At 40.5% G+C, this 27,399-nt stretch overlaps 1 protein-coding gene across 1 annotated transcript; it reads right to left on the reverse strand.

Moving 5' to 3' along the window:
* Nucleotides 1–495: 495 nt before the first annotated feature.
* On the reverse strand, nt 496–27,399 carry marc1 (mitochondrial amidoxime reducing component 1). Its single transcript, XM_048536012.2, has 7 exons — nt 26,813–27,399; nt 16,495–16,668; nt 15,457–15,622; nt 9,061–9,201; nt 8,443–8,504; nt 8,057–8,128; nt 496–2,248 (listed from the first exon to the last, which is right to left on the reverse strand). Exons 1-7 carry the CDS (start codon nt 27,085–27,087, stop codon nt 2,119–2,121), a joined length of 1,020 nt encoding a protein of 339 aa, XP_048391969.1. The 5' UTR covers nt 27,088–27,399; the 3' UTR covers nt 496–2,118.

Raw genomic sequence — 27,399 nt, forward strand, 5'->3', positions numbered from 1 at the left:
TGGGAACCCTGCAGCCCAATGGTATCAATGTGGACTTCACCAGCTTCAAAATCTCCCCTTCCCTCACTGTATCCCAAAACCAGCCCAGTTCGTCTCCTCCCCCCACTGCATCCCAAAACCAGCCCAGCCTGTCCCTGCCTCCCTAACCTGTTCTTCCTCTCACCCCAAGCCGCACCTCCATTTCCTACCTACTAACCTCATCCCACCTCCTTGACCTGTCCGTCTTCCCTGGACTGACCTATCCCCTCCCTACCTCCCCACTTATACTCTCCTCTCCACCTATCTTCTTTTCTCTCCATCTTCGGTCTGCTTCCCCCTCTCTCCCTATTTATTCCAGAACCCTCACCCCATCCCCCTCTCTGAAGAAAGGTCTAGGCCCGAAACGTCAGCTCTTGTGCTCCTGAGATGCTGCTTGGCCTGCTGTGTTCATCCAGCCTCACATTTTATTATCTTGGATTCTCCAGCATCTGCAGTTCCCATTATCTCTGAGGAAATAAAACAAGTGTTTTTGTACATCTCCTAGATTTATTTCAGTTATCACTTCAATGTATACAAGCAAAATAAGATGTAATAGCAATCTAAAAAAAGCACTGGTACTGTCATACACACAGCCCATCAACAAAACTGTAGTGCAACAACAGCAAGTTGTATTCGTATAACATTTCTTAACAAAATACCCCAAGGTGCTTCAAAGGAATGCTGTAAAACAAAATATGATACTGATTTACAAAAGGTGATCTATATACAAGATCCAAATGGGAACATATAAAATATCATCCAAATAATTTCTACGGAAGTAACTAAATAAAGTTTATATTTTTCTACAAAGATTTTAAAATAGATGTCATGATCTAAAGCACAAGACTAAAAGCCAAGTTTTGCAGTCACACTGTCACAATATCACTTTTTTCAGTAAACCACTGCTCACCAGTTATTTATCTAATCCTTAGTACAGCCAGAAAGTGCATCCAGCACTGACTCCAGGGAGAAATAAATTACCAAAATTAATTGACTGCTGGAACCACTGATTGGCACAGCATAAAATACAATGTTCATCAGGGGAAGTGCCTTCAAACAAAGAATCCACGTAAACCACCTGCAGCAACTGACATTCACTCTCTGCAAAATTCATTAGAAACTCAGGTTTCTTGCAAGTTAGAGAGTCTTCTTCAGGTTGGTCTAAATTTGTTACTTCAAGAATAAAAACAAAGTTTAAAAAAACTGCGGGTGCATGTCACTGTCTAAAAGAGGAAGAGTGGAAGAAACATGAGACCTAAAGTTTGTACGCAGTCGATTTTTAATTTCGAGGCAGATAGTAGCTCAGCATTTTAACCAACCACTGAAGTGGTTCACAGAAATACTTTTTATTTCAGAGAAAGTATGGCAATACTATTAAATGAAGTATGCGATTGTGAACTTCCTACTTTTATGGCTGATTTTCCCCTTTTACAATTGGGTACCACATCATCAGCTATTTTCACTTCTTTTAATATGTCAGAAATATCCTCCCCCTCTTCCAACCCATTTTCGACTGCTCTGGATATAGACACCCACATAAGACTATTGTGTACTGCAATGAATGCTCCAGTTGAACTTGAAAGCAGTGATATGGGGCAGAATTAATATTGACAAAGATAAGTAACAGATTAAATATTTCAGTGAACTTGTGACTAGATGGATTGATTACTTGCATGGGATTGGCTTGCTGAAACCTCAAAAGGCAATTCTCCTAATTTCCTGTTAAACGTACTGCATATTTTGCACGAAAAAGCTCAAAAAGGATGGAATAAAAATTGAAGCTGTGCAAGTTGCTACCTCCTTGTAAGTTTTTAAAGCAAATTCCCAGCAATATTTAATACTTTTGAACAATGATTAAATGTTTCCTATCAACTTAAAAAAAATCAGCCAATAATTCATGAGTTCATTTTTTAAAAAGTAGTTTCAATTATTCAGTTAAAGCAATGTTCAGCCAGAAAAAACTCTAGTTTCACTTAAATCCTCAATTTATGACTTTTACAAGCAATTAATGGCAAAATGGTCAGTGTTTCCAAAAGTAAAGACATTAAACTTGTCATCTTTTTGAATGAGAAATAGCACTCCTTCTGTTATTGTTCACTCCTACTGATCAACAATCAAGTACACAGGGTCCCCTACACGAATCACTCCAGATTTTTCAATCCCATAGTGTGAGCCAATCACGGGGACAGATTTGTAAATGTGTCTTTCAGATGGGTCACACTGACGGTATCTGAAAGAACAAAGCAAAGCCATCGACATGAGCAGTCTTTAAATGCTTTCATACCAAAACAAAGAGTAACATAAAATGTACAGCAAATATTTAGTAAGAACCAAAAGTTAACCAAGGCTACCTGAATGAAAATAATGAAGGCAATTCATACTAACATTGGTTATAAGAATTAAAGTACAATCCCATTTTCGGTTATATTTTAAATCCTAGACCCACTATAATCTATGTTTGTACCATATGTTTCTGGCTTCAAAACCAACCACAGCAATTGATTCATGAACTTTCCATAGTAAATGCAATACCGCAGCTGTGCTGTCGATGGCAGGTTACTACATTCCAGAGTTATGCAACACTAAAATATTTATTTTGTTTGGTAGCATTAGGCAAAGGTTAGCACCACTATATAAATATATTTTTAAAGAGTTTTTTTTTTCCAGGATACAACTATATGATCACACAAAATACTAGGAGTACCTGAAAAGAATAATGCTGCACTACATAGAGAAGACTATTTTTGACTACAAGTTGAAAGGACCATCACATCTATATGAAATGGCTGTCGTCTTTATTCTAAAAGGTTACATCAAAAGTAACAGTCCATAAGTAGGTATGCTTTTAAATAAAGTAAATGTGAACATACCACTCTGCAGGTGATTTTTTTTTTAAAAGTCCAAGAATTCACAAGTTAACATCATAAAGAACTGTGTTCCAAAACCACTCAAAATTGAAACACGTCACATGGAAATGTGAAATAAATTATGAATTAAGTTTCATCCCATAACCTTTAGGTGCCACCAATCAGAAAACTCAACCTAGGTGTGCCTGCCGTGAATAACTCTGATAGCTCAAGTTCTAAGGAGTAGACATGTTGCCAAATACATGTTAAATCTAGATACTTTAATGATGCAACCAGTTTAAAATCTTAAGATTTGTTTAGTTGATAAATATGGCTACATTTTCGACAACCCTATCAATCAGTTCTGAATTCCAAAGTATGTAATGGAAGGGCAGCCTTCAATCCATGTTCAAGGCTGAGTAAGAAGGTAGATTTGTGATTTTTTAAAAAGTGTTATCAATTGCAGAAAGGGTGTATCTATAGCTTGGTACCTATTGGTTAGCTCAGTTGGCTAGACAGCTGATTTGCAATGTACAGTGGTGCCAAGAGCAAGAGCTCCATTCTTGCATCAGCTGAGATAACGACGAAGGTACTACCTTCTCATCCCTGTCCCTTGCCTGTATGGTGACCCCCATGTTAAACTCGCCATCAAGTGTCTATCTTTAGTAAGACAGCAACTTAGAACATAGAACATTACAGCACAGTACAGGCCCTTCGGCCCTCGACGTTGTGCGACCTGTCATACCGACCTGAAGCCCATCTAACCTACACTATTCCACATACGTCCATATGCTTATCCAATGACGACTTAAATGTACCTAAAGTTGGCGAATCTACTACCATTGCAGGCAAAGCCTTCCATTCCCTTACTACGCTCTGAGTAAAGAAACTACCTCTGACATCTGTCCTATATCTTTCACCCCACAATTTAAAGCTATGCCCCCTCGTGCTCGCCGTCACCATCCTAGGAAAAAGGCTCTCCCTATCCACCCTATCTAACCCTCTGATTATTTTATATGTTTCAATTAAGTCACCTCTCAACCTTCTTCTCTCTAGTGAAAACAGCCTCAAGTCCCTCAGCCTTTCCTCGGAAGACCTTCCCTCCGTACCACGCAACATCCCAGTAAATCTCCTCTGCACCCTTTCCAAAGCTTCCACATCCTTCTTATCATGCGGTGACTAGAACTGTACACAATACTCCAAGTGCGGCCGCACCAGAGTTTTGTACAGCTTCACCATAACCTCTTGGTTCCGGAAATCGATCCCTCGATTAATAAAAGCTAAAATACTGTATGCCTTCTTAACAGCCCTGTCAACCTGGGTGGCAACTTTCAAGGATCTGTGTACATGGACACCAAGATCTCTCTCTGCTCAACTCTCTGGGATTATGGTTATTTTGCCACTTAACATGATCAATGGGTTACAGAGAAGCAAAGTGTGTTTTTCTGAAACTTCGCATTTTCGATGAGTGGAATCATATGATGTGATGTACAGTCTGCATTAGTGCTATGATCAGGAGGATAATTATAACATAGTTAAATATTCATTCAGATTATGCTGTTCACTGGGACATTATGAACAGTCCCTGTTTGTTGCTGCCAAAACTAGCTAATACTCAATCTCCTTAAAATGAATCAGAAAGAGAATTTGAGATTATGATGAAAAACAAAGAAATTAAAATGGAGAAGAAAATGTGTGCATATGGCCAATATCAGGTGAATTATACAAATAAGAATCAAGCTGAATACAGAAAGTTCAGAAAGTGAGAAAAGCATATAACAGAAGCCAAGAGAATGAAAAGAGATTACCAGACAACATAAAAGACAATCAATGCAAGCAAAATAGATGGTAAAGGGAGCAGGGCCAATTAGGCACCAAAAGGGGAACTTACATGGAGGCTGCAGGCGTGGTTGAGGTATTAAATTAACGCTTTGCAAAGGAGCAAGATGTTGTACAGGGTCATAGCGAAAGAGGATGTAACTCTGACACTTGATGGGTTTAAAATTGATAAGGGCATAGTACTTTATAAGATGGTTGTAATTAAAACTGATAATGCACCATTTACCCAAAGGGATGAATCAAAGGATACTGAGGGAAGTGAGAGTAGTAATTGTAGAAGCACATCTGTAATTTCCCAGTCTTCTTCATACTTGGATATGGTGCCAGGGAAAGGAGATATGCAAATATTACGCATTTGTTCAGAAGACAGCATAAAGATAAACCCAGCAACAGCAAGACTTTCAGTTTAACTTCAGTGGCAGGGAAACTTGTAGAATCAATAATTCAAGAAAAATTAATGTTTGGGGCAAGATTAACTAGACCTTGGATATTTGCAGGTTAATTAAGGAAACCCAAAACAGATTTGTTAAAGGAAAATTGCACTTGAGTTTTTATATTGCCATTAATATAGTCTACACTGACTTCCAAAAGACATCTGTTGAAGCACTGCATAGTGGATTTATGAGCAAAGTTCTCACTCATGGAACAAAGGGGACATTGATACAATGAATAGGAAATATGGCTGAATGGCAGGAAACAGAACACGAGATAATAGATGCTATTCGGACTCCAATTATTGTGGAGTTCCGAGGGTCTTGCTGAAATATATATGTTGATGACCTAAACATAAGTATACACGGCATAAGTTCAAAGCTTGTGGATGAATTGGAGGCACTGAATTGTGAAGAGGTAATGTATAACTTCAAAAGGGCATGGACATGTTGATACAAATGGGCAGACGAGTGGTACATTAAATTTAAAGCACAGAAGTAACAAGTTATTTATTTTGGTAGAAACAGTGAAGAGAGACAATATAAAATAGAGTACGATTCCAAAGGGGGTTTAGGGACCTAAAGATACATGTGGGGTAGGCAATGGGGGCATAATTCCAAAATGGTTCGCTTCATTTAGCTCCAGATAAAACTGACATAGCTTTTGCAGACCAGATCAGGCAGCATAGCTTTATTAGGCTAAACACTACAAATGCTTCTGGCAGGGTCTACGGCCTAGATTTATGAAGATTGCATTAATAGACTCACACAACCCCAATTTGCAACAGTGATATTATTACCAGTTGAAAAGCCTCCTGGCTTTTCCTAAGTTAAACTGCCAAACAGGCCTAACATTTGGTGGGCATCCCGTATCCTTACTGTCCGCTCCTCTCAGATCTGATGATCTTGTACAGAGTTGGGTGTCTTCCAGGCACATTTCATATTGGTACTTGATCAGCCAAGATAAGTCAGGAAATATTATCATCTCTCTCCCATCTGCATAATTTCCAATCTTGATCTTAAATGGAGGGGCAAGTCATTCATGCCACAGAATATATTCCCAAAGAATGCCCAGGCAACATAAAATGGCCAAAAACCCAACAGCATACATATATATTTGTCCTCTTTCGACCTGCCACGAACACTTATTCTTTGGAGTAAAGCAGATGAAAACCTGCCTTAGGAGGAGTTATTCAATGTATTCTCACACAAAATGTAATATTACTTTGCAGTAAGTCAAGTTATTTGAATCAGAAAAAAAATTAAAAGAACAAGTTTTTTTGTTCAACAGCTGTTAAGAATGCAATTATCTGCAAGGTGGAAATGCAAGACTAAAAAAATTAGTTACATTCAAAATTGATGTTAAATTGGAAGAGTTAGGGCATTCAGGGTGAAATTATTGGACTAGATGATTTTTCTTGCACTATCTCCTTATTCTAGGGTTCAAATAGGTCCCACAATGACATCTAGTGGCAACAACATTACTTACTACCTGATCCAGTTTCCCAGTAAGTTCTTGGTAGAGACAGACAAGTTTGGGTTAAGAATGTGGCATAGTTATGGTCCTTTGTGGAGTTTCATGCAGTTCCCAGAATGCTCTGAGATAGTATATCTATCACTGATTCCATTAGCTCATCAAACTCAATAATCCTCAAAATGTGCTCCAAATACTTTGGGCCACCCCTTCTGGAGACAACCCCCTTCCATGACTGCGGACTAGATATATTCTCCTTTCATCCCCTACCACCCCCAACACCTGCAAATATCCTATCCCCACCCTCCACCACCTCCTCCACCACTCAGCACCCCAATACTGATATGGAAAACCTCATTTATAAAAAATATGTAGTATCATGCTCATTTTAGTTCACCAAAATAACAAGTGTAACAGAGAAAACAACACCAATGGTTTCCATGGTTCTGTGATTGATGTTTGACACAGAAGCAATGTTAGTACAGTCAATCTTTTCAAGCCAATAGTGATTCATGTGGACTCAGGCTGGACTACAAGCTTAGCTTATGCAATGTTTTCTGACCTGGATGATAAAACCCATCTATTCAATGCAACATTCAAGATTTATCACATCTGTGAGATATATATGTCAGGCCATACCGGCCTAAATCTTTAGCTTATGATTTTTAGTATGTTAAAGCAGCTATGCAAATTCAAGTTGTCGAGCAAGGTGCAATTCCCACTGTCTATAATGCATGTAGTGCTGATATCATTTACATACATAGAATGTAAACATTTTAACATTTTGCATTTAAAGCCTGCTAAATTATTTAGTCCCTGATTATGCTTCACCTACCCTATATGACTCACAATAAGGGTAGTTCAGCTGGAAATCAGTGGTCTGTAATTCAGAACCCTTCATATTTTCCTGTTCTGCCATACACATCATGGTCATTGTATAATGATCAGCACAATTCACACATCAATTGTTCAGGGAAAGTAGAGGCTGAATGATCCTGTTCAATGTTTAGAAAACTTTATCTAGCTTCTCTTCAGATTGATTTCTTCTATGGTTTCATTACCAAGTAGTACAGTAGATAACTCCATCTCATCAAGGTGCAAGCTACTAACTGAAGTTGTGTCTGCCTTAATGTAAACAGCAACTATGCAAATTGGAAAAATAGAGCATGGCAAATATGATTAGTGCTAAATTTAAAACAGGGGCAGTTCAGTGAAGGGATCTTAGCAGGTTTGAGCAGGAACTACTGAATAACAGTCATGTACCAAAATCTTGGCCAGTTTTATCTCCAAATTATACAGTCAGATTTTAAAGGCATCAGGCATCAGTTGATTTAGCACAGACAAAGTCCACATCCCTCAGGTATGCATCAACTGAATTTTCAAGGTATCTGGGAAGCTTGTGCACTGTAACTGATAAATGATTAAATGAGTTTGTCTTTCGTACATACCTCTTGAGTGTCTCCAGTGGCTCCTTCCTGTCTATGATTCCAGTATCAGGATCTACTGTTGTGAAAACACATCTAAACAAAATGTAAATATATAATGTCTCAATGTCAAATAATATGGAAAAGTTGACAATAGTGATCAGCGTCATGTAACGACAGTTCGTTGGAGATTCAATGTCTAGCGTTAAGAACTGATAAGGCACATATTCAACTGAAGAATGCACCAATTGAGGAGAGAAAGAGAGACACTGGGCAGCAAAATGTTCCCTGCTGTTTTTGCACAGCTCCCTCTTCATTCAGCCGGCAGGAGCCACCTCTCTCCACCCAGATGCTGCAGAACTTGTATTTAGTTAAGGCAGAAAACCCAGTAGTACTAGCTAAGGATATACCTGGTGCAGTACATCCTATGGTACAATTTTGTAGTCCCAATCTGTAGACCTTTCCATGTATCCTAAAAATTAAAAAAAAATGAAATTAAGTACATGAAAAAAATTAGGCCATTGGTGTGTAATTATTTATTATTAAGTCCCCCTCTACCACTCTTTCGGGCTGTGCACCCAAGATTATAACATCCCATTGCATAAAAATCTTTCCTCAGGTCACCTTTGGGGCTGTTGACAATTGCTGTACATTTGCGTTCTTTATTTTCTGACTCTTCTGCTGCTGAAATGACCAAAGTTTTACTACACCAAAATCTTTGTGATTTTTAATACCTCCTGATGTCCTTTACAACAGGCCAGCGCTTCTACTGTATTGCAGTGAAGTGTTAGCACATATTTTGTACCCAAGCTTCCAGAGTGAAATATCAGCCTCTCACTTGCAGATTTAAAGTGAAGTGCGTGACATATTTTAGACTGTTTTGGGTGCAAGCAAAAAAAAAAGAAACACTTTTGCACATCACTAATTCTCTGGAAAATTCTCGGCCCAGCTCAATTTAGTTTTGAAACATGAAGGACAGAATACACTTTAATTTCTGAATTTCCATGTAAATAAAGTGAGCTCTTTACCTCAGCATATGGCTTGCAATCCTTCACTACTACCACGGGCCTAAAATTCTCCATTTTAACTTTTTTCTCCAACTTGGTATTAAAATCTTCGACAGTTGCCTCAGACATCATCATGCAGGAACTGGTATCATTATAGACGGTCTAGAACAGGGTGGAAAAAGAAAGGACAAAATTTTCGGTGAAGGATTTCTGCAAGGACTGGAGCAGGGAAATAAGAAACAAGAGTAGTCTAACCTTTCTGTCAAATTAGTTATGCATTATTAGTACATTTGGATGAACAGTAAAAACCTACATAGAGCAACAAGAGACTCTTACAGCCCTTAAAAGCATACATTTTATTAAGTCTACCTACCAACAAAGGTATTTACTTGTATTTCAGACTAATTAATTTCCCTTAGGATTTTTCCATGGTTTGGAGTCAGGCTCACAGTTGCATTTAGCTGTATTTAAATCAATTTGTTCATGCAAGTCAGCATCACTGGCAAAGCTAATATTTATTATTAATCCCCAGCTGCCCTTGAAAAGGTGGAGAGCCACTTGCTTGAAATGCTTCAAGTCAACATAATGTAGATGCACTTGGGCTGATGTTAGGCATGGAGTTCCAGGATTTTAACCAAGTGATGATGAAGGAAAGAGAATATAAATAGGCTCATACTGAAGTGAATAATAGGCCAGCAGGAGATTATTTATTTGTAGCATTAAGCATCGGAGAAAGCATTAGAGGAAAATCTCCAGCCCTTACAAAAGATCAAGAACTGATTAATTTTCCATATTATTCATTTTAAATTTAAAAGGCAAACATTGGTTGATGCATTTTATATATACTAGCAGATATCTGATTTAATTAGTCTTATGAAGTAATTGGTTGTATTATCGCAAAAGGGTTGTTCAGCCTGGGTTAAATAAAAAGGAGACAGCAAGAAGGGTCTAGGCCCGAAACGTCAGCTTTTGTGCTCCTGAGATGCTGCTGGGCCTGCTGTGTTCATCCAGCCTCACATTTTATTATCCAGCAAGAGATTGAGCGAGAGAGAAATGCAAATATACATCTATACCAAAAAGATTTGATAAAAAGGCTCTAACATATGTTCACAAACAGATAAATGTTTCTTGACTGTTTTTGCAAAATAGCTCTTTCCTTTCCCAATGTACACTGGGTGATAAATAAACATATTCCTCTCAACGCAAAAGAAGTTGTATGACTCATTAAGTCTACTTTTTCGTATGGCTGTGTTTAGCAACACTTTACCTGGGTTAACATATTCACATTTGTGTGACACCACCACTCTGCTATGCTGGATAGATTTAAAACAGATCTAGCAACTCAAGAACTGGACATCAGGTGGTGCTGTGGCTCATCAGAACCATATTCACTGACAATCTCTAACTGCACAGGGTATTCACACTTACCAATATTGTCACAAACAGATGCATCCGTGTTATGATGGTATAAAATATGGCAATCTTTAAAATCTCATTGATCAACTTATAAGTTTTGGACACTGGAGTGAAGTCTTAAAGATCCAATTCAAGGGCGAACTATTCAGTAAATGGAAAAGCCCTGGGGAAAATTGATGCACAGGCAGATCTGGGTGTTCAGGTCCATTGTACCCTGAAGGTGGTAAGGCAGGTCGATAGAGTGATCAAGAAGGCACACAGCACGCTTTCAATCATCGGACAGGGTATTGAGTATAAGAGTTGGCAGGTCATGTTACAGTTGTATAGAACTTTGGTTCAACCACATTTGGAATACTGCATACAGTTCTGGTCGCCACATTACCAAAAGGATGTGGATGCTTTGGAGAGGATGCAGAGGAAGTTCACCAGGATGTTGCCTGATATGCAGAGTGCTAGCTATGAAGTGAGGTTGAGTAGATTAGGATTATTTACATTAGAACGACAGAGGTTGGGGGGGGGGGGGCGCACCTGATTGAGGTCTACAAAATCATGAGAGGTAGAGACAGGGTGGGGGACTCAATTACAAGGAGTCACGATTTCAAGGTGAGAGGGGAAAAATTTAAGGGAGATATGCGTGATGAGTTCTTTACGCAGAGGGTGGTGCGTGCCTGGAACGCGTGGCCAGTTGGTGGTGGTAGAGGCAGACACGATAGCATCATTTCAGATGTATCTCAACAGATACATGAACGGGCAGGGAGGAGAGGGATACAGATCCTTGGAAAATGGGCAACAGGTTTAGATAGAGGATCTGGATTGGTGCAGGCTTGAAGGGCCTGTTCCTGTGCTTTAATTTTCTTTATTTTTTGTTTTAAACAGCTTAAAAAAATAGCTAAAATACTTTAAAATGGTAACCTGACCTGAATGTAGCCTAAACACGGTGGCTCAGTGGTTAGCATTGCTGCCCCACTGCGCCAGGGACCAAGGTTTGATCCCACCCTTGGGTGACTGTCTGTGAAGAGTTTGCAAATTCTCCCCGTGTCATCATGGGTTTTCTCTGGGTCTTCTGGTTTCCTCCCACAGTTCAAAGATGTGCAGACTAGGTGGATTGGCCATGCTAAATTGCCTGTTGTGTTCAGGGACGTTTATGATAGGTAGGTTACGTCTGGGTGGGATGCTCTGAGTCAGTGTGGGCTTATTGGGCCGAAGGACCTGTTTCCACACTGTAGGGATTCTATGATCTAAATGCTCAGAAATACACAAAGCAATGCCAAATGGCTAGGACTAAATAATACAGTTGGAAAAAGGTATGCAGGGATAACTGCCTGGACATTTAAGTTCACCTGGAATAGATAGCTCACCATGAGACTTTCACTTGTAGCCGCACCAAAATTTCAGGTATTGCTGGAGCAAAGATTTAAATTTGAAACTGGCTATGCAAAGAGAATTGAGCCTGTCGACATACCCGCCTGCCACCACAGCTACAAAGAACGACAGGGAGTTTTGACACTGGACCATCAACACTCTGGCTGAATCTAAGAAACCAATTCGAAATAACTCCAGAGGCTGGTATCCCATCACTTTATTTACAGTACCTGACACTGGTTCGACTTACTCAGTAAACAGAACCCCTGGTACATCTGTTTATTTCTGTCAGCCAGGGCTCCTTGACTGGACCAGATTAACAGTCCCAGTCAGGGAATTCAAATTCTATGGGGGCTACCTGGTTGACCCTGTTACAATCACTACATTCCTCCTTCTAAGTCCGAGGACGTAAGCCTGTTCTTTCTCTTGTAGCCTCACCTGGGGTGTTTTTGCACTGGGTGTGGTCTCTCCGAATCCGCCTCTGAGACGGGCAGTATGTACCAGACTGTAGCCCAACTCTTGTGCCCAGGGCATCTCGGAAGAAATTCATCCTCTTCTTCAAGCGTTAAAGACATCAAGGCCGCAACAACCACTGCGTTCATCTCAGACTCCAAGGTTTCTTAAATTAGACAGAGGGGCAGAACCCATGGGTTCGGACAGCCTTTCTGGCTGATCAGAGGGTCAGCTGGGTTTTGCTCCTGCCCTGTTTGCTTGTTCAGGACCATTACACCTTCCCAAACTCGGTAGTTGTGAGATCTGACTTAGCTTCGACCACGCATCTTACCCATGCACACAAGGCAAATGGCACTGAGCGGGTCTCGCAGAATCGTGGAATTGCTTCCTGGTCAACACTTTGGCTCCTTGATAATCCCAGACCTGACTGTAAAGCACTTTTGCATGGACACCTCATTACGGACTTCACTCAGGCAGCCATTTTCTAATTGAAAAATGTTGAGCCAATTCAGGTGAATCTTTCTCAAATAATTTCGCCCCATCAAGCTTGGGCCCCAGACTTTTACTACAATCAGTGGTAGCTGAATCAGATGCTTCTCTTACAAGACCAGAACAGAACTTGTACCCTTAATGTATAAAGGTTCCCCGGTGTAGATTCTCAGTCTAGCCAAGGTCTTAAGCAAATTTAAGGGTTGGCATCTCGAGTGAATTTTGATAAAGAATGATTCTACAATCACTGAAATTGCTGCACTAGTATCAACATCCATTAGAACTGGGTGACCATTTAACCAGACATTTATCTTGATAGCAACATCCAAATCAGGCGCAAAGTGATTTAACTATTCAAAGCCCAATGTGGGCGGGCTTTCCAGGGTGTGCCCTCTGCATGATACTGGCCCTAGTTATCTCACTCAATTAAGGTCCAGTAAAACTCTCTTGTTGCTTCGAGTCCACATACCAGCAGCAACTAGGATGGCTTGCCTGCCCGGACCCTGGAGAAAATGCTTACCATTTGGCCAAGGCTTGGCTCTGTTTTGGCATTTTGCTGGGCAGATCTAAAGTCCCTCTTTCCAGAATACGTCCTGTCTGAGCCTACACAACTGCCTTCACCAGTTGGTGTTCCCCAACCTCAGTCTGACTGGCAGGGGCGTCCACTTCCATTGACACACCCTGTAACTCATATGCACCAATACGACATTTTCTAATGATAAAGCCAGTTGTAGTACCTGTTTGAAGTTGGGTTTTAGCTAGTAGGCACTACTGCATGGACACCTCATTAATCCCACATACTAGTGGTCCCTCAGCATCTCATTAACAGCTAAATCAATCTGGTCCAATCAGAGAGCTCTGGCTGACGGATAAGAACAGGAGTATCAGAGCTGGATCTGGGGAAGCTGGATCAGTGTTTAGGACTCTCCACAAGTGAATGAAGGGTGACATGGTGATGGGATAACAGCATAGTTTGAGAATATGAAGTCAATATTGTAGGTCCAACATGAGGAGAAATTTCTTCTCCCAGAGAGTAGTGCGCCTGTGGAATTCACTACTAACGCAAATTTTTGGGACCAAAACTGAATCAGAGATAATGGGAACTGCAGATGCCGGAGAATCCGAGATAACAAAGTGTGGAGCTGGATGAACACGCCAGGCCAAGCAGCATCTTGGGGAAACAAAAGCTGATGTTTCAGGTCTAGACCCTTCATTTTCTGATGAAGGGTCTAGGCCCAAAACATCAGCTTTTGTGCCCCTAAGATGCTGCTTGGCATGCCATGTTCATCCAGCTCCACACTTTGTTATTTTGAGGCCAAAACATTGTCTTAAAGAAGGAGGTAGATATAGGTCATGTGACTAAAGAGTCAAGGGATACCAGAGAAAGTAGGACTAGGACATTAAGCCTGACGATCAGCTATGATCATAATGAATGGTTAAGTAGCCTCAAGGGGTCAAATGGCTACTGTTCTTGTCTTCTATGTTTCTATGCTCTGGTAGAAGTTTGAGATAGCAGTGGAAAAACTGAACAGTCAGGTTTTTATGTATTGCCTGATTTAGCTTGAGGAAGCAATGACAAAGATAGGATTGGTAGAATAGCAGCAATTATTTTGGTGCAACTAAACTGATGGCTTCGGTTTTCCTTGATTTTAGCTGTGGAAATTCTAATTTATCATTACACTGTCACACAGGCCGTTTGATGAAACAGAATTTCAGACAGTAATGGGAAGCAATAAGAGATGTAGCACAGGATACAGTATAAACATTCTTCCCATGTCTATAACGGCACTTAGAAAAGGAAAGGGCCCAAGGAAACTTCACAGCCTAGGGGAGAAACCTGCACTGGAAATACAGGTGGATAGCATCATCAACTATAATCAATGTCCCACACCATGGAGAGGTCTAGTTCAAGGGAAAATAGTGCTTTACAGCAGTCATCATTTCTGGCTTAACCATAATATTCCTTACATTCCAAGCAAACAGGCAACATTAAAAGAAATTGATACATGAGTCGTGAACAATGTGAGCAAGGAGAAGACAATGCCAACTACAGCAACATAAGACAGGGAGTGGTGATTAGAACGTAAGTCAGAGGAGCAGGGGATGGAATCATCCAAAAAGTTTATTTTGTGAAAGGATAATGAGAGCAGTTCTGAAAGAGCAACATAGAGAAACGGTTATGTGCAAGGTTACTGAATTTCCCTCTTTAGAAAGGAATGAAGCAACAAAACCTAACATACAATTGAACATTAATTCTGAAAATGATACCGAATAATACAAGTTAAAATAGTAAGACTGATCATTTCAAAATGTCGACAAATCTCTCACACCAAACAAGCAACTTTTGATCACAGGCAAAAATGAAGGGACATAACTGCCCAGTGCTACACAACACTGACAGTTGTCCGCAAGCTAAGTTTATATTTGCAGATCGAATACTGGAGAGGGATGGAGGACAGTGAAGCTGAAGACTAAAGCAAGCAGAATGCTTACATTCACATGAATCTTTTAGCAGTTGATCCCAAATTGACAGAGGTAGAAACCTAATTATAAGTTCCCAGTCTGCTCTTGAAGGCCAGAGTCATTGAATTGAGTAATTAAAATTATTCCTTACTTCCAGTGTAGTGAAAGTAATAGTTAAAATATTGCAATTTCATTATATGTGTCAAATATGTGCCATGAACTATGGCAAATTACCTTGTCTTTGTCTGAGAACAGTGGTGCCTTTTCGTTTGGATATCTTGGTCGCATGGAAGGTTCGTAGCACACCAGTCGGAAGGCCTTGCTATTTTTTAAGTAGGTACTAATCCAATCGGCAGCTTCGTCACCACAATCCCTACCTTCTATATTGCATCCCCATACTCTTTACAAAAAAAAGGAGTAATACAAATTAGGTTTATCTAACACCATCTTATGTTAATAATTTCTTTTATCCTGATGTGTAAGCCTGCCTGTGAAGATTTCCTTTGTTTGAAATTCAAGCAAAACTGCAAAAGTTACCAGTGGTATTTTCACCATCCTGTCAATATGGAAGTAAATCAAATTCTATTTCACAGCTCATCCACATGGGTTTCAACATCAAATCAACTGAAGTTGAAACCGGCAACATCGACACAGTTCGGAGATCAAAATTTGTCTGGTACTCCCATGTGGTTGGGTGCAGGCAACTGTGATCATGTGCCGGAAATTAGTCTTCTGTCGCGCTATAATATAGTCACATTGTAATCCACTTCTTTATCACACCACACTTTTGTTTTGGACAGTGAGGCTCTTCATTTTAACATCTGCCATTTGTGTCATCTCTGTTGATGTTGTTGCAAAGAAAACACCTCAGGATAACAACTTCGTAATGGTTTTAGGATATGCAATAAAAGTCCAGAATTGAATTACAATTTTTATCTAACTGAGGCATAAGATCAAGCACTGTTAATCAGTAACAAAATACAAAAGAAATAAACCACGCACCAACCTATGCAATTTTTTACCCAGGTTAGATTTAAGCTCAGGGCAAAAGTTAAAAATGAATTGCTTTCAGCAAAATGATCGAACTCACCGCACAGCAAAGTCCACTTCTATATTAAGTACTTTTCTATTCCTTTAAATGTTCACAACTTATAAGTCTGCTTAATGATTCCTTCGAAGGACGGCACCAAAGCATATACCATTTAATCAGATTTGGCACCTGTAAACACAATCTCTTTTACACAGAAATACAGAAAATTCAGAATCAGTTACCTGCACATCTTCACAGGATTTGACTTCGGTAACTTCAAAGGGACTCTCAGCTCTTCCATGTCTGGCGCATTAAGACACAGAAAGCCATTCTCACTGGATACAGAGACCAGCACCAATGTAGGCTCTACCCTACCAGTAATCATATGCCACTTCTCATCAACTATAAGCCACTGCCTAGTAGATTAAAAGAAACACACTTATTAAAGAATGTTGGGTTCAGCTGAAAGAAATCCTCTAGCACAGATTACAGGCTTGAAGAGTCATGGAAGAACATGTAAGTTTTATTTACAGTACAGCCTTCCATGGAGGAAGAAACCAAATTAAACTGGATAGGATTAAAGGAAGTGATTTGGTACAATGCCACATTTGCAAATGACTATGTCTAACACATTCTTTCATCCTGGTGCTGCATTTGTCAAACAAACTGCTACTTTGCATGGATGCAGTTATATAGAACATAGAACATAGAACATAGAACAGTACAGCACAGAACAGGCCCTTCAGCCCACAATGTTGTGCCGACCATTGATCCTCATGGATGCACCCTCAAATTTCTGTGACCATATGCATGTCCAGCAGTCTCTTAAATGACCCCAATGACCTTGCTTCCACAACTGCTGCTGGCAACGCATTCCATGCTCTCACAACTCTCTGCGTAAAGAACCTGCCTCTGACATCCCCTCTATACTTTCCACCAACCAGCTTAAAACTATGACCCCTCGTGCTAGCCATTTCTGCCCTGGGAAATAGTCTCTGGCTATCAACTCTATCTATGCCTCTCATTATCTTGTATACCTCAATTAGGTCCCCTCTCCTCCTCCTTTTCTCCAATGAAAAGAGACCGAGCTCAGTCAACCTCTCTTCATAAGATAAGCCCTCCAGTCCAGGCAGCATCCTGGTAAACCTCCTCTGAACCCTCTCCAAAGCATCCACATCTTTCCTATAATAGGGCGCCCAGAACTGGACGCAGTATTCCAAGTGCGGTCTAACCAAAGTTTTATAGAGCTGCAACAAGATCTCACGACTCTTAAACTCAATCCCCCTGTTAATGAAAGCCAAAACACCATATGCTTTCTTAACAACCCTGTCCACTTGGGTGGCCATTTTAAGGGATCTATGTATCTGCACACCAAGATCCCTCTGTTCCTCCACGCTGCCAAGAATCCTATCCTTAATCCTGTACTCAGCTTTCAAATTCGACCTTCCAAAATGCATCACCTCGCATTTATCCAGGTTGAACTCCATCTGCCACCTCTCAGCCCATCTCTGCATCCTGTCAATGTCCCGCTGCAGCCTACAACAGCCCTCTACACTGTCAACGACACCTCCGACCTTTGTGTCGTCTGCAACTTGCTGACCCATCCTTCAATTCCCTCGTCCAAGTCATTAATAAAAATTACAAACAGTAGAGGCCCAAGGACAGAGCCCTGTGGAACCCCACTATCAAGACACTCAGTCTAGTTATGATTAAACAACTTGCGTGGCAATTTTGGTTTGTCACTTATGGGAATATTCATTCATGGAGTTTCTTACAAGCCATTTTACAAGCAATGTAATTTATCACTTTATAAAATCAATATCTCCATAACAACGATCATACGTTATCCCTCAGGCTCAGGCATGAAATTCAGATTTTGAGGCATCTTTCCTGGCTTGGATCATAATTCTTCTCAACCACATGAATAACATGTTTGAACAAGAATAATTTCCACTCTCTTGAACTCGACTCCTCTACAGATCCTTTTCGCATACTTCTCGAAATCAACATTAAGAAATTAACAAAAATCAGTGACATAAATTTTGAGAATCTGAATTGTCAGTTTCACAATTCATGAAAATAAATATTCACTTTGTCTATTCTCTACCCTGGCCTTATCAAAGAAGCCTTCACAATACTTTGTTTCCTATCTCATTAATTTGATTTTTAAAAAACTAAATGCAGAGCTCTTACTTCATAAATATCCTTTCTATCCAAAGAGAAATACACGGTGTACATCTCATTTCTTCTTACTTCATTATTCATTAATCCATAGATATCTAAGTTTTCATCAGATCCAATTCATCACCAATACTAGGCTAACTTTCAGAACTAAGATGTTGTCAGTTCAAAACAGTAAGCTTATTCATCTTCTCTTATTTTCCAGGATGCTAACTGCAGTTCTTCCCAACGCTATTCTGCTACTGGCCTTAGAGCAATATGATATGGACTCACAGGAAGCTCTTAACCCCCTCAGTTACTTCCCATCTTAGTTTCAAATAATTTTACCTATTCTCAGTCACCCTGTTGATCCTCACAGAAAATAATCCACGATTTTATGTGACGCAGTCAGTAGATTAAGATGTGAAATAATTCCAGCAATGTTAAGTTTGAGAATATTGTGATGAAAGTTCCTAAAATATTAGAATTATTTTGGAGAACTCTGTTTTGAAAGGAGAAGGTAAATGAGGTTTTGGTTTACAATACTGTGAAGTTCTGATCTGTTTCTTTTAAAAGAAAGAATCAGAAAGTAATTTAGAACAGTGATGAAAAACAGCCTTTCCAAAAACAAAAACATAATTTAAATTAAATGACTCAAACCAGCTGGTGAGACAGTTGCTGCCTATTGTTGTCTTGTGTTTTCCCAATTTACAGCAAGACAGTTGGCTGTCTGCAACAACATTGATCTTTCCTTCCAAGCTCAATTCCAGCAAAAGGTAGTTTTCATCTTATGGAAGCTTTCAGGCCAACTGAGCTGAAGGGACGGCTTAAGCCGTTTTAACAGCCTTGAAGTAATCAAAATCAGATGAAAGTCACTGAGTCAGCCTGCGTATCTTGAGGCAGGCAGTAATGGAAAGAATCACACTTGGTTCATGTGAAGAAAGCAGCTAAAAGGGAAATATTGCCACCTTCAGCATCAATAAGAAATATGAAAGTGAAGATAGGAGTGATACTTCTTTGGGATTGATTGTATGTAAAAGATATTACTGAGAAGAAGAGATGAATATGTCTTTTTGCTCGATAAGATATTTCCAAACTATCTTAGAGATATACTGAGTCTAATGTCTTGAAGTTAAATAAAAGGACATAACAATTGTACAAGATGTGAGCTGACTATGTTAAATTGGGGAATGTTAATTAAGGGGATGACACTGGAGAAAGAAAGGCAAACATTTAAAGAGCTACTGATGGACTGCAATAATTATTCATTCCTATCAGGCATAAAAATAAGAAAGTTGACCTAAACATGGCTAAAAAGGAAAATTATGGATAATATTAGATTCATGGAAGGGACTTGGAGTCCGTGTACACCAGTTACTGAAAACAAGCATGCAGGTGCAGCTGTTAGTAAGAAGGCAAATGGTACGTTGACCTCCATGGCGAGAGGATTCGAGTACAAATGTAGGAAGGTCTTGTTGCAGTTGTACATACCATCCGAGAGATCTTGTGCTGTGGTAATGTCCCTACCTCTGAGCTAGGAGGCCTCGGTTCAAGACCTGCTCCAGAGAGGAGTAATAACTTTGAACAGGTTGACTGGAAATACCCACAAGGCGTCGATGAAACCACACTTGGCTTACTATCTACAACTTTGGTCTTCTTACTTCATAAAAGATGTGAAGGGAGTGAAACATAGATTTACCATGCTGATTCCTGCGGTGGCACAACTCACTGCAGTTTAGAAGAACAGTGGGGTGAGGGTGAAGTGGGGGCCGGGTACGATGTAAAGTGTTGTGTTTGTAGTCCTGAAGGCTGCGAACATTAATCTGCTAAAAGTTTGGCAGTCGTTTGAAGGACAGAAGTAGAGGTGTGGGGAAGATTTTTCATGCACAGGTTTGAACAAGACTTATTGGCTGCAAAGAAACTCCAACCAACGCTATAGACCAGATACATTAACAACACTTTCTTCCTTTGAACTCATGGCAAGAAATCACTGGAACAATTGCATAGTGGTATCAACAATTTTCATCCCACCATCCCGTTTTAGCATGGACTACTCTTCAGAATCAGCTTTATTCTTGGAAACACGCATCTCCACCAAGGATAGACAACTCAATCCTCACTCTACCCAAGCCTATAGGTAACCTCACAATGCTGCTCTTCTCTAGCTTCCACCCTAAACATATTAAATGGGCCACTGCCTACAGACAAGCCCTACACATACACCGGATCTGTTCACTTGAAGAGGAACGAGCTGGACACCTGAAGGTACTGAAGATGCCGCTCATAGGAACGGGATACGATGCTCAACTGAATCGATCACCAGTTCTGACGTGCCACAGCGAAAAACATACAGGCGTCCTCAGAAGGCAGACACCGGATATGTCCGATAGTGTACCCCTTGTTATCCCGTACTTCCCGGAAGTGGAGAAACCACTCCAAGTTCTTTGCAGCCTTCAACACATTACCAATGATGATGAGCACCTTGTCAAGATCTTCCGCATGGCTCCACTTCTCACCTTCAAACAACCGCCAAACATTAAACAGACCAGTGTTCACACCACAATACCCAGCCTTCAGGAAAACATCGACCACAACACAATACAATCCTGTCGGGGCAACTTCTGCAAGACATGTCAGATCTTCGAAACGGACACACATCACACACGGGAATACCACCCACCACATGCATGGCAGATACTCATGTGATTCTGCCAACACTGTCTCTCTCATATGCTGCAGGCAAGGATGCCCAAGGCATGGTATATTGACAAAACCATGCAGATGCTACAACAACAGTTGAATGGACACCAGTCTGACTCCCAACTAAAACACAAACTGATTCTAAATGGCCTCGCACCTAGCATGCATTGTCTGACCTAAAACATTACCTCTTCTTTACACTAATAAAACCTTCATTTCTCTCAGGACATTGACTTGAAAGGAATTTGTGGATTTACATATGCATATTAATCAATTAAAACCTTCTGACTGATCAAACATTTAACAGCATCTTAGAGTTATTTAATATATCCTCATCAGTGGTGTGACCCAATGATCATTTACTTATAAATTCTGAGTCTGTTATTCCCTCTCTCTCTAACACTTGAAGGAGGAGTGAGGCTCCGAAAGCTTATGTTTTCAAACTAACCCCGTGTTGTGTGATTTCTGACCTTGCCTTTGAGACTCTCTTCTTTAAATGCTGCAGTCCTCATACTGTAGATTGACTCACAATGCCTCATCTAGTGTTACCACCAGCTGGGATCATAACAATATGCACACTTCTTCAAAGTATCCCCAATGGGAAAGGAAATTAAACTGTTGCAGACCAATAAAAAGATATTACATTAGTGCTGAGAATTTTTAAGTGGCTGTCACTTTGGGTGCATTTTCCAAGAATTGTTCAATGATGCTTCCAGATGCTTAATTTGAGATAATTCTCACCAAAAGATTGTTTTGAACAATGACTCAGCAAAAGTAGTTTGGCTGTTTCCACATATCATTTACAGTCCATTTCCAAAGTGAGATAAGAAGCATGTACCGCACAATGCCTCAGCCATTTATAAAGCAAAAACTTGTGTTTATATGTCTAACTTTCATTACTTCACTATATAAATAAGGCATGATGGCTCAGTAGTTAGCACTGCTGCCTCATGTCTCCAGACACCCAGTTCAGTTACACCCTTGAGCAACTGTCTGTGTGAAGTTTGCATACTGTCTCCGTGTCTGCATGGGTTTCCTCTGGGTGCTCCAGTTTCCTCTCTCAGTCCAAAAATGTGCAAGTTAGGTGGATTGGCTGTGGTAAGTTGCTCATAGTGTCCAAGGCTGTGCAGATTAGGTGCATAAGCCTTGGAAAATGCAGTGTTATAGGGACAGGGTGGGTCTGAGTAAGTGGACTGGTGTGGACTCAACTGGCCAAGTGGCCCACTCCCACACTGTGGGGATTCTTTTATGAAAACACTTTAGAGACAAGACAAAACAAAACTTTGAGAAGTGTAGTCACCGTTGTGAACTAAATCCTTCACCTCCCATATAGGTTGAAGGAAGCACTGTGGAATACCTTGGTAGCTGCCTCTCTCAAAAGGCTACAATTGACAAGAAGATGAGACATCACATCAGCAGCATCAGTTCAGTATTTATAAACATTGGCAGCAAATGTTTATGAAAAAATAACTTGCTCTGGAAATCCGGTCATGGGAAATCACCATCCCTACATCCAGTCGGTTCAGCCCTGAGAATTTCATCTATTTTAATGAGATTCCCTCTCATGCTTCTAAACTCCAGTGAATACAGGCCCAATCAACTCAATGCCTTTTCATACCACAGACTTGCTAGCCCAGGAATCGGTCTTCAGTGCAAGTCCATTTGTGGTAAGATATATCTTTTCTTCTGTAAGGAGACCAAAACTCCATAGTCCAGCTGTGATCCAACAAAAGCTCTGTACAGCTGCAGCAATGCTTCCTTCTGCATCCACTTAAACCCTCTTGCAATAAAGGCCAACATATAATTACCTTTCCAAATGGCTTGGTGCACCAGTGTGCTTGCTTTCATCCCCTCCCCCCACTGCATCACAAAACCAGCCCAGCTCGTCCCTGCCTCCCTAACCTGTTCTTCCTCTCACCTATCCCCTCCTCCCACCTCAAGCCGCACCTCTATTTCCTACCTACTAACCTCATCCCGCCTCCTTGACCGGTCCGTCTTCCCCAGACTGAGCTATCCCCTCCCTACCTATACTCTCCTCTCCACCTATCTTCTCCCTCCATCCATCTTCGACCTGCCTCCCCCTCTCTCCCTGTTTATTTCAGAACCCTCTCCCCATTCCCCTCTCCGATGAAGGGTCTAGGCCCGAAATGTCAGCTTTTGTGCTCTTAAGATGCTGCTTGGCCTGCTGTGTTCATCCAGCCTCACACTTTGTTATCTTGGATTCTCCAGCATCTGCAGTTCCCATTATCTCTGCTTGCTTTCAGTGACTGGTATGCATCAATATGTCCCAAACTATCACTGTTTAAATCATACACTGCCAATCTGCTTGTCCTACAAACTGGGAAACTTTAAACAATCACATTGTACTGCATCCATCACGTACTTGTCCACTCACCCAACTTGCCCGAATAACCCTGAATGCTCTTTACATCCACCTTATAGCTTATATCCCACCAGATTTGTGTTGTTACCAAACATGGAAACACTACATTTGATTCCCTCATCCAAAATCATTGGCATATGTCGTGAATAGCTGGGAGTGAAGTACTGATACCCACTAAACCCCACTAGTCAATATCTTCCATTCCAAACAAAACCTGCTTATTCCTACTTCCTGACTGCTAACCAATTCTCAATCCATACTGGTATCTTATGCCCATTTTCATGTTTTGATTTTGCACTTTCACCTCTTGCTTGGGATTTTAGTAAAAGCTTTCTGAAAATCCAACTACACCATTCTATTAAGTACTTTCTCAAAAAAAACGCCAATAGACTTGTCAAACACGATCTCTCGTTCATAAATCAATGTTGACCTTTTGCAATCCTGTTGATATTTTCTGAGTAGTCTGTTATTTCATTCTCTACAATAGGTGAACTGGTCTGGAATTCTGTTTAGGCACTCGCTCCTTTTTTACATAACGGGGTTATACTTGCTGCCCTCTAATCTGCCGTGACTGTTCCAGATTCTAAAGAGTTTTGACAGATGAGAAGAAATTTCCCACTATTCCCACAGTCACCTCCTTAAGCACCCTACTATATAAATTGTAAAACCCTGACGATTTATCATATTTGTCAACAAAATTTCTTTGTAAATAATACTAATTTCCTTAAATTCTTCCTTCCCAATATTCCATGATGTCCCAGAATTGCTAGGGAAGCAACTTGTGTCCTCTTCTGCAAAGGCAACACTAAAGTACTTGCTTAATTGCTTTGCCATTTCATTGCTCCACATTATTAATTCCCCCATTTCAGAGCATAAGCAATTACATTTGTCTTCACTTAGACTTTAAAATACTTAAAGGAGTTCTTACCATCCAGTTTTATGTCTCTCCCAAATTTATTCTTATACTCCATTTTCCCCTGCTCTTAAACTTGTGGTTCTTATTGCTGAATTCTAAACTGCTCACAGTCCTCAAGCTTGTTATTTCTGTTACTCGTTCAAGCAGCTTTAAAATATTGGAATATTATGGCAAGTCCATGTGCTATCTCCAAGTACAATTCCTTTAATAACCTGCCTTGGAAGGTATGTGGACCAGGTGAATTATCCACTCTAAACACTGGTAGCCTTTCCAACACACCTTTGCCTATCAATTTTTATGCTGGCCATTACTCCTATATCGATCTACTTTTTCAAATATTCTGTCTATATCTATTATCATGAAGGAAGAGGATACTAAGTGCTCTTTAGGTATTCAAGCTTGTCCTGTGCCTTTAAGTATATAGCACCTTGTTTGTCCTTAATTGACCCCACCAGACCTCCTACCATTCTATTATTTTCTCGCTGGTAGAAGGTGTTAGAATTCTCTTTGCTGTTAACTAGAGAGTTCTGTACAGTTTCTACCACTCCATTCTCTCTTTGCCAATTTTATCATTTTCTTCAACTCTCCTCTCAGCATAATGTCCTTAGCCTGGTTCCTGCTTGAAGAATTCACAAATATCATGCAACCTTTTTTAAAATCACATTCTCTACCTCCCTTCACATCAGTGTTTGGTTCCCCCACCTTTCATTTGTTTTGCATTATAGTCTTATTCCAAAGCATGCTCTACTTAAAAGATCACTCATAGGTCCGTGACAGATTTTCTTGTCAATCTTTGTTTTCATTTCAGACTGGCCACACCCCTGCTCATGCCATTTAAATTCACACTCTGGTGAAAGGGTTAATTTAGTGTGCACCTTGCTCTTCTCCATTACGAAACTAAACTTTGTGAATCAAATGCACTCTTATTCAAGTGCTGCCCACAAGTAATTGGTCCAAGTGGGACACTCCCAAGTACTAGATCGAACAATGCCTCCTCATAGCTGGATGGAGAAAGTGCTAGTCAACAAAGTCATCCTGAACACATTTCAGAAATTCCTTCCCCACCCCCTTCTTCACTATCGTCTAATATTATCCCAATTGATATTTCGGTAAATAAAATCCCATATTATCATTGTTCTACAATGCCAGCACGCCTGTTTTCTCTACTGATTTGTTCCTCCATCTCTCTCCACATGAAACTACCATTGCAGCACAACAGCCTACTATTCTAAAGCTACATCCACTACAGGCCAACTGTGATCATTATTTACTGCCCATTCAACTCCACAAAATACAATAAGCCTTTAATACACTGTTGAAGAACTGTACCTTTGGAGATGCCACTGTTTGGCTTAGATGTTAACCCATGGCCCCATTTGCAAAATTTGGTGGATGTAAAAAAAGAATCCCACAGTAGTGCTTCAAAGAGGAACAGGGAGTTATCCACAGCATCCTGGCCAATACTTATCCCTCAATCAAAATGCCCTTATGACACATTATCTGGCCAAAGTGCTGTTTGTGAGAGCTTGCTGTGCACACAATGGCCATACATTTCTTACGCTGCAACAGTGATTTAAAAATACTTCATTAGCTGTCAAATGCTTTGGAACGTCTGCTGGTCAGGAGAACTGTTACTAAATAAGGGCAAGTCTTCCTTTCAATCATTATTACCCTACGCCCTTACACAAACAAAGCTACTACGCCTCTCCCTTAATTCAAACGTTTCTTTGACCTTGATATATTTAATTTGGAGCATCTGGAGCCGAGATTTTGTAGTTGGAGAACAGGATATTGTTCGAGTCAACAGTGAATAGCTCAAATTAACAGACACCTTCAGTGAAACTACATACAAAGTACCTTGGAACAAAAGTAGCAGGAAGCTCAAATGAGTGAGACGTTGCATAAAGGATTCATTATTGGTCAAATAACAAAAAACGTTTTTCTTATTAGTCACAGAGGTCCACAGCACAGAAAGAGACCTTTCGAGTCTGCGCCGGTCAAAAAAAAACCAAACGTTCTAATCCCATTTTCCCGGCACAATTATTAAAACTGATATGTATCCAAATACCTTTCCTACATGTCCAAACGGGTAGTAATTAATATCTCATCATACATCTCATGCTAATAGGAAAACATTTTTTATGAAACATCTAAGGACAGTCTAATTAAAGCACTGTTATAACTTGCTCCGTTTGTCACGGTGTAATATACTGGCTGTGCTCCGGAGAAATAAAAAAAGTTAACAATCGACACGTTTTGTGAAAATAAGTCTGAGGCCAAACATAACAGGTCACTCACTTTCAATTTTAAAACTATAGTTCTTAGCGGGGGGTGGCGGGGATCAATGCAGAGAATGGAAAACAAGAAACATATTTATTTATGAGAATGAAGTTTTTAATACCTGTCCTTCAGCGGGCCCTTCTGCAGTCCCAGTTCATTAACCTCCACCTCAGTCAGCGGAATTCCTTTGCATGATTTGACCGGGTAAATGAAGAGTCGGGAAACCTCGGCCACTTTGACCAGTTTGGGCTCAGGGTGACTTTGCCGGTAAGCCCGGAGGAGACGCCTGAGCCCGAGCACGGCCAACCCCAGGCCGGCGACTCCAGCAAGCCCTGTCGCTACCACCAGCATCGCGCGCCTCGGAGTCTCTGCACGAGTCTCGACAAAGCGGTTCATCTGCAGGCAGCGACTGCACGGAGACGCCCAGGTCACAACAGGTCAACGCTGTGGGCACCACTTCTCTCACCCTCACAAACTCTACCTTCCCTCTACAATTGGCGTCCAACTTCCAGGGAGTCCTGTCAACATCCGGAGGGAGAAGGAGGTGGGTTTACAGTTAGACGTCCCCGGCCCGTTTCCTCCACGTTTTGCTTCTCTCTGGATTAAATTGTTTACATTCGCCAGTTTAGATGAATGATTAAATAATTGTAGGTTTTGATTCCAGCAAACCCTTTAATGCGATCCAAATCCAAATGTCATTGCAGAACA

This window comes from Stegostoma tigrinum, chromosome 9, assembly GCF_030684315.1.
Source record: "Stegostoma tigrinum isolate sSteTig4 chromosome 9, sSteTig4.hap1, whole genome shotgun sequence".
In the NCBI taxonomy this organism is placed as follows: Eukaryota; Metazoa; Chordata; class Chondrichthyes; order Orectolobiformes; family Stegostomatidae; genus Stegostoma; species Stegostoma tigrinum.

Excerpts from the sequence above, each read along its gene's own strand:
- marc1 (XM_048536012.2), bottom strand. The coding sequence starts at position 27,087 with ATGAACCGCTTTGTCGAGACTCGTGCAGAGACTCCGAGGCGCGCGATG. Across the intron at positions 9,202-15,456 it reads TGTTCTCAGACAAAGACAAG|ACCGTCTATAATGATACCAG; the intron begins GTAATTTGCCAT and ends ACCCTGTTCTAG. Across the intron at positions 2,249-8,056 it reads CCACTGGAGACACTCAAGAG|ATACCGTCAGTGTGACCCAT; the intron begins GTATGTACGAAA and ends TTGTTCTTTCAG.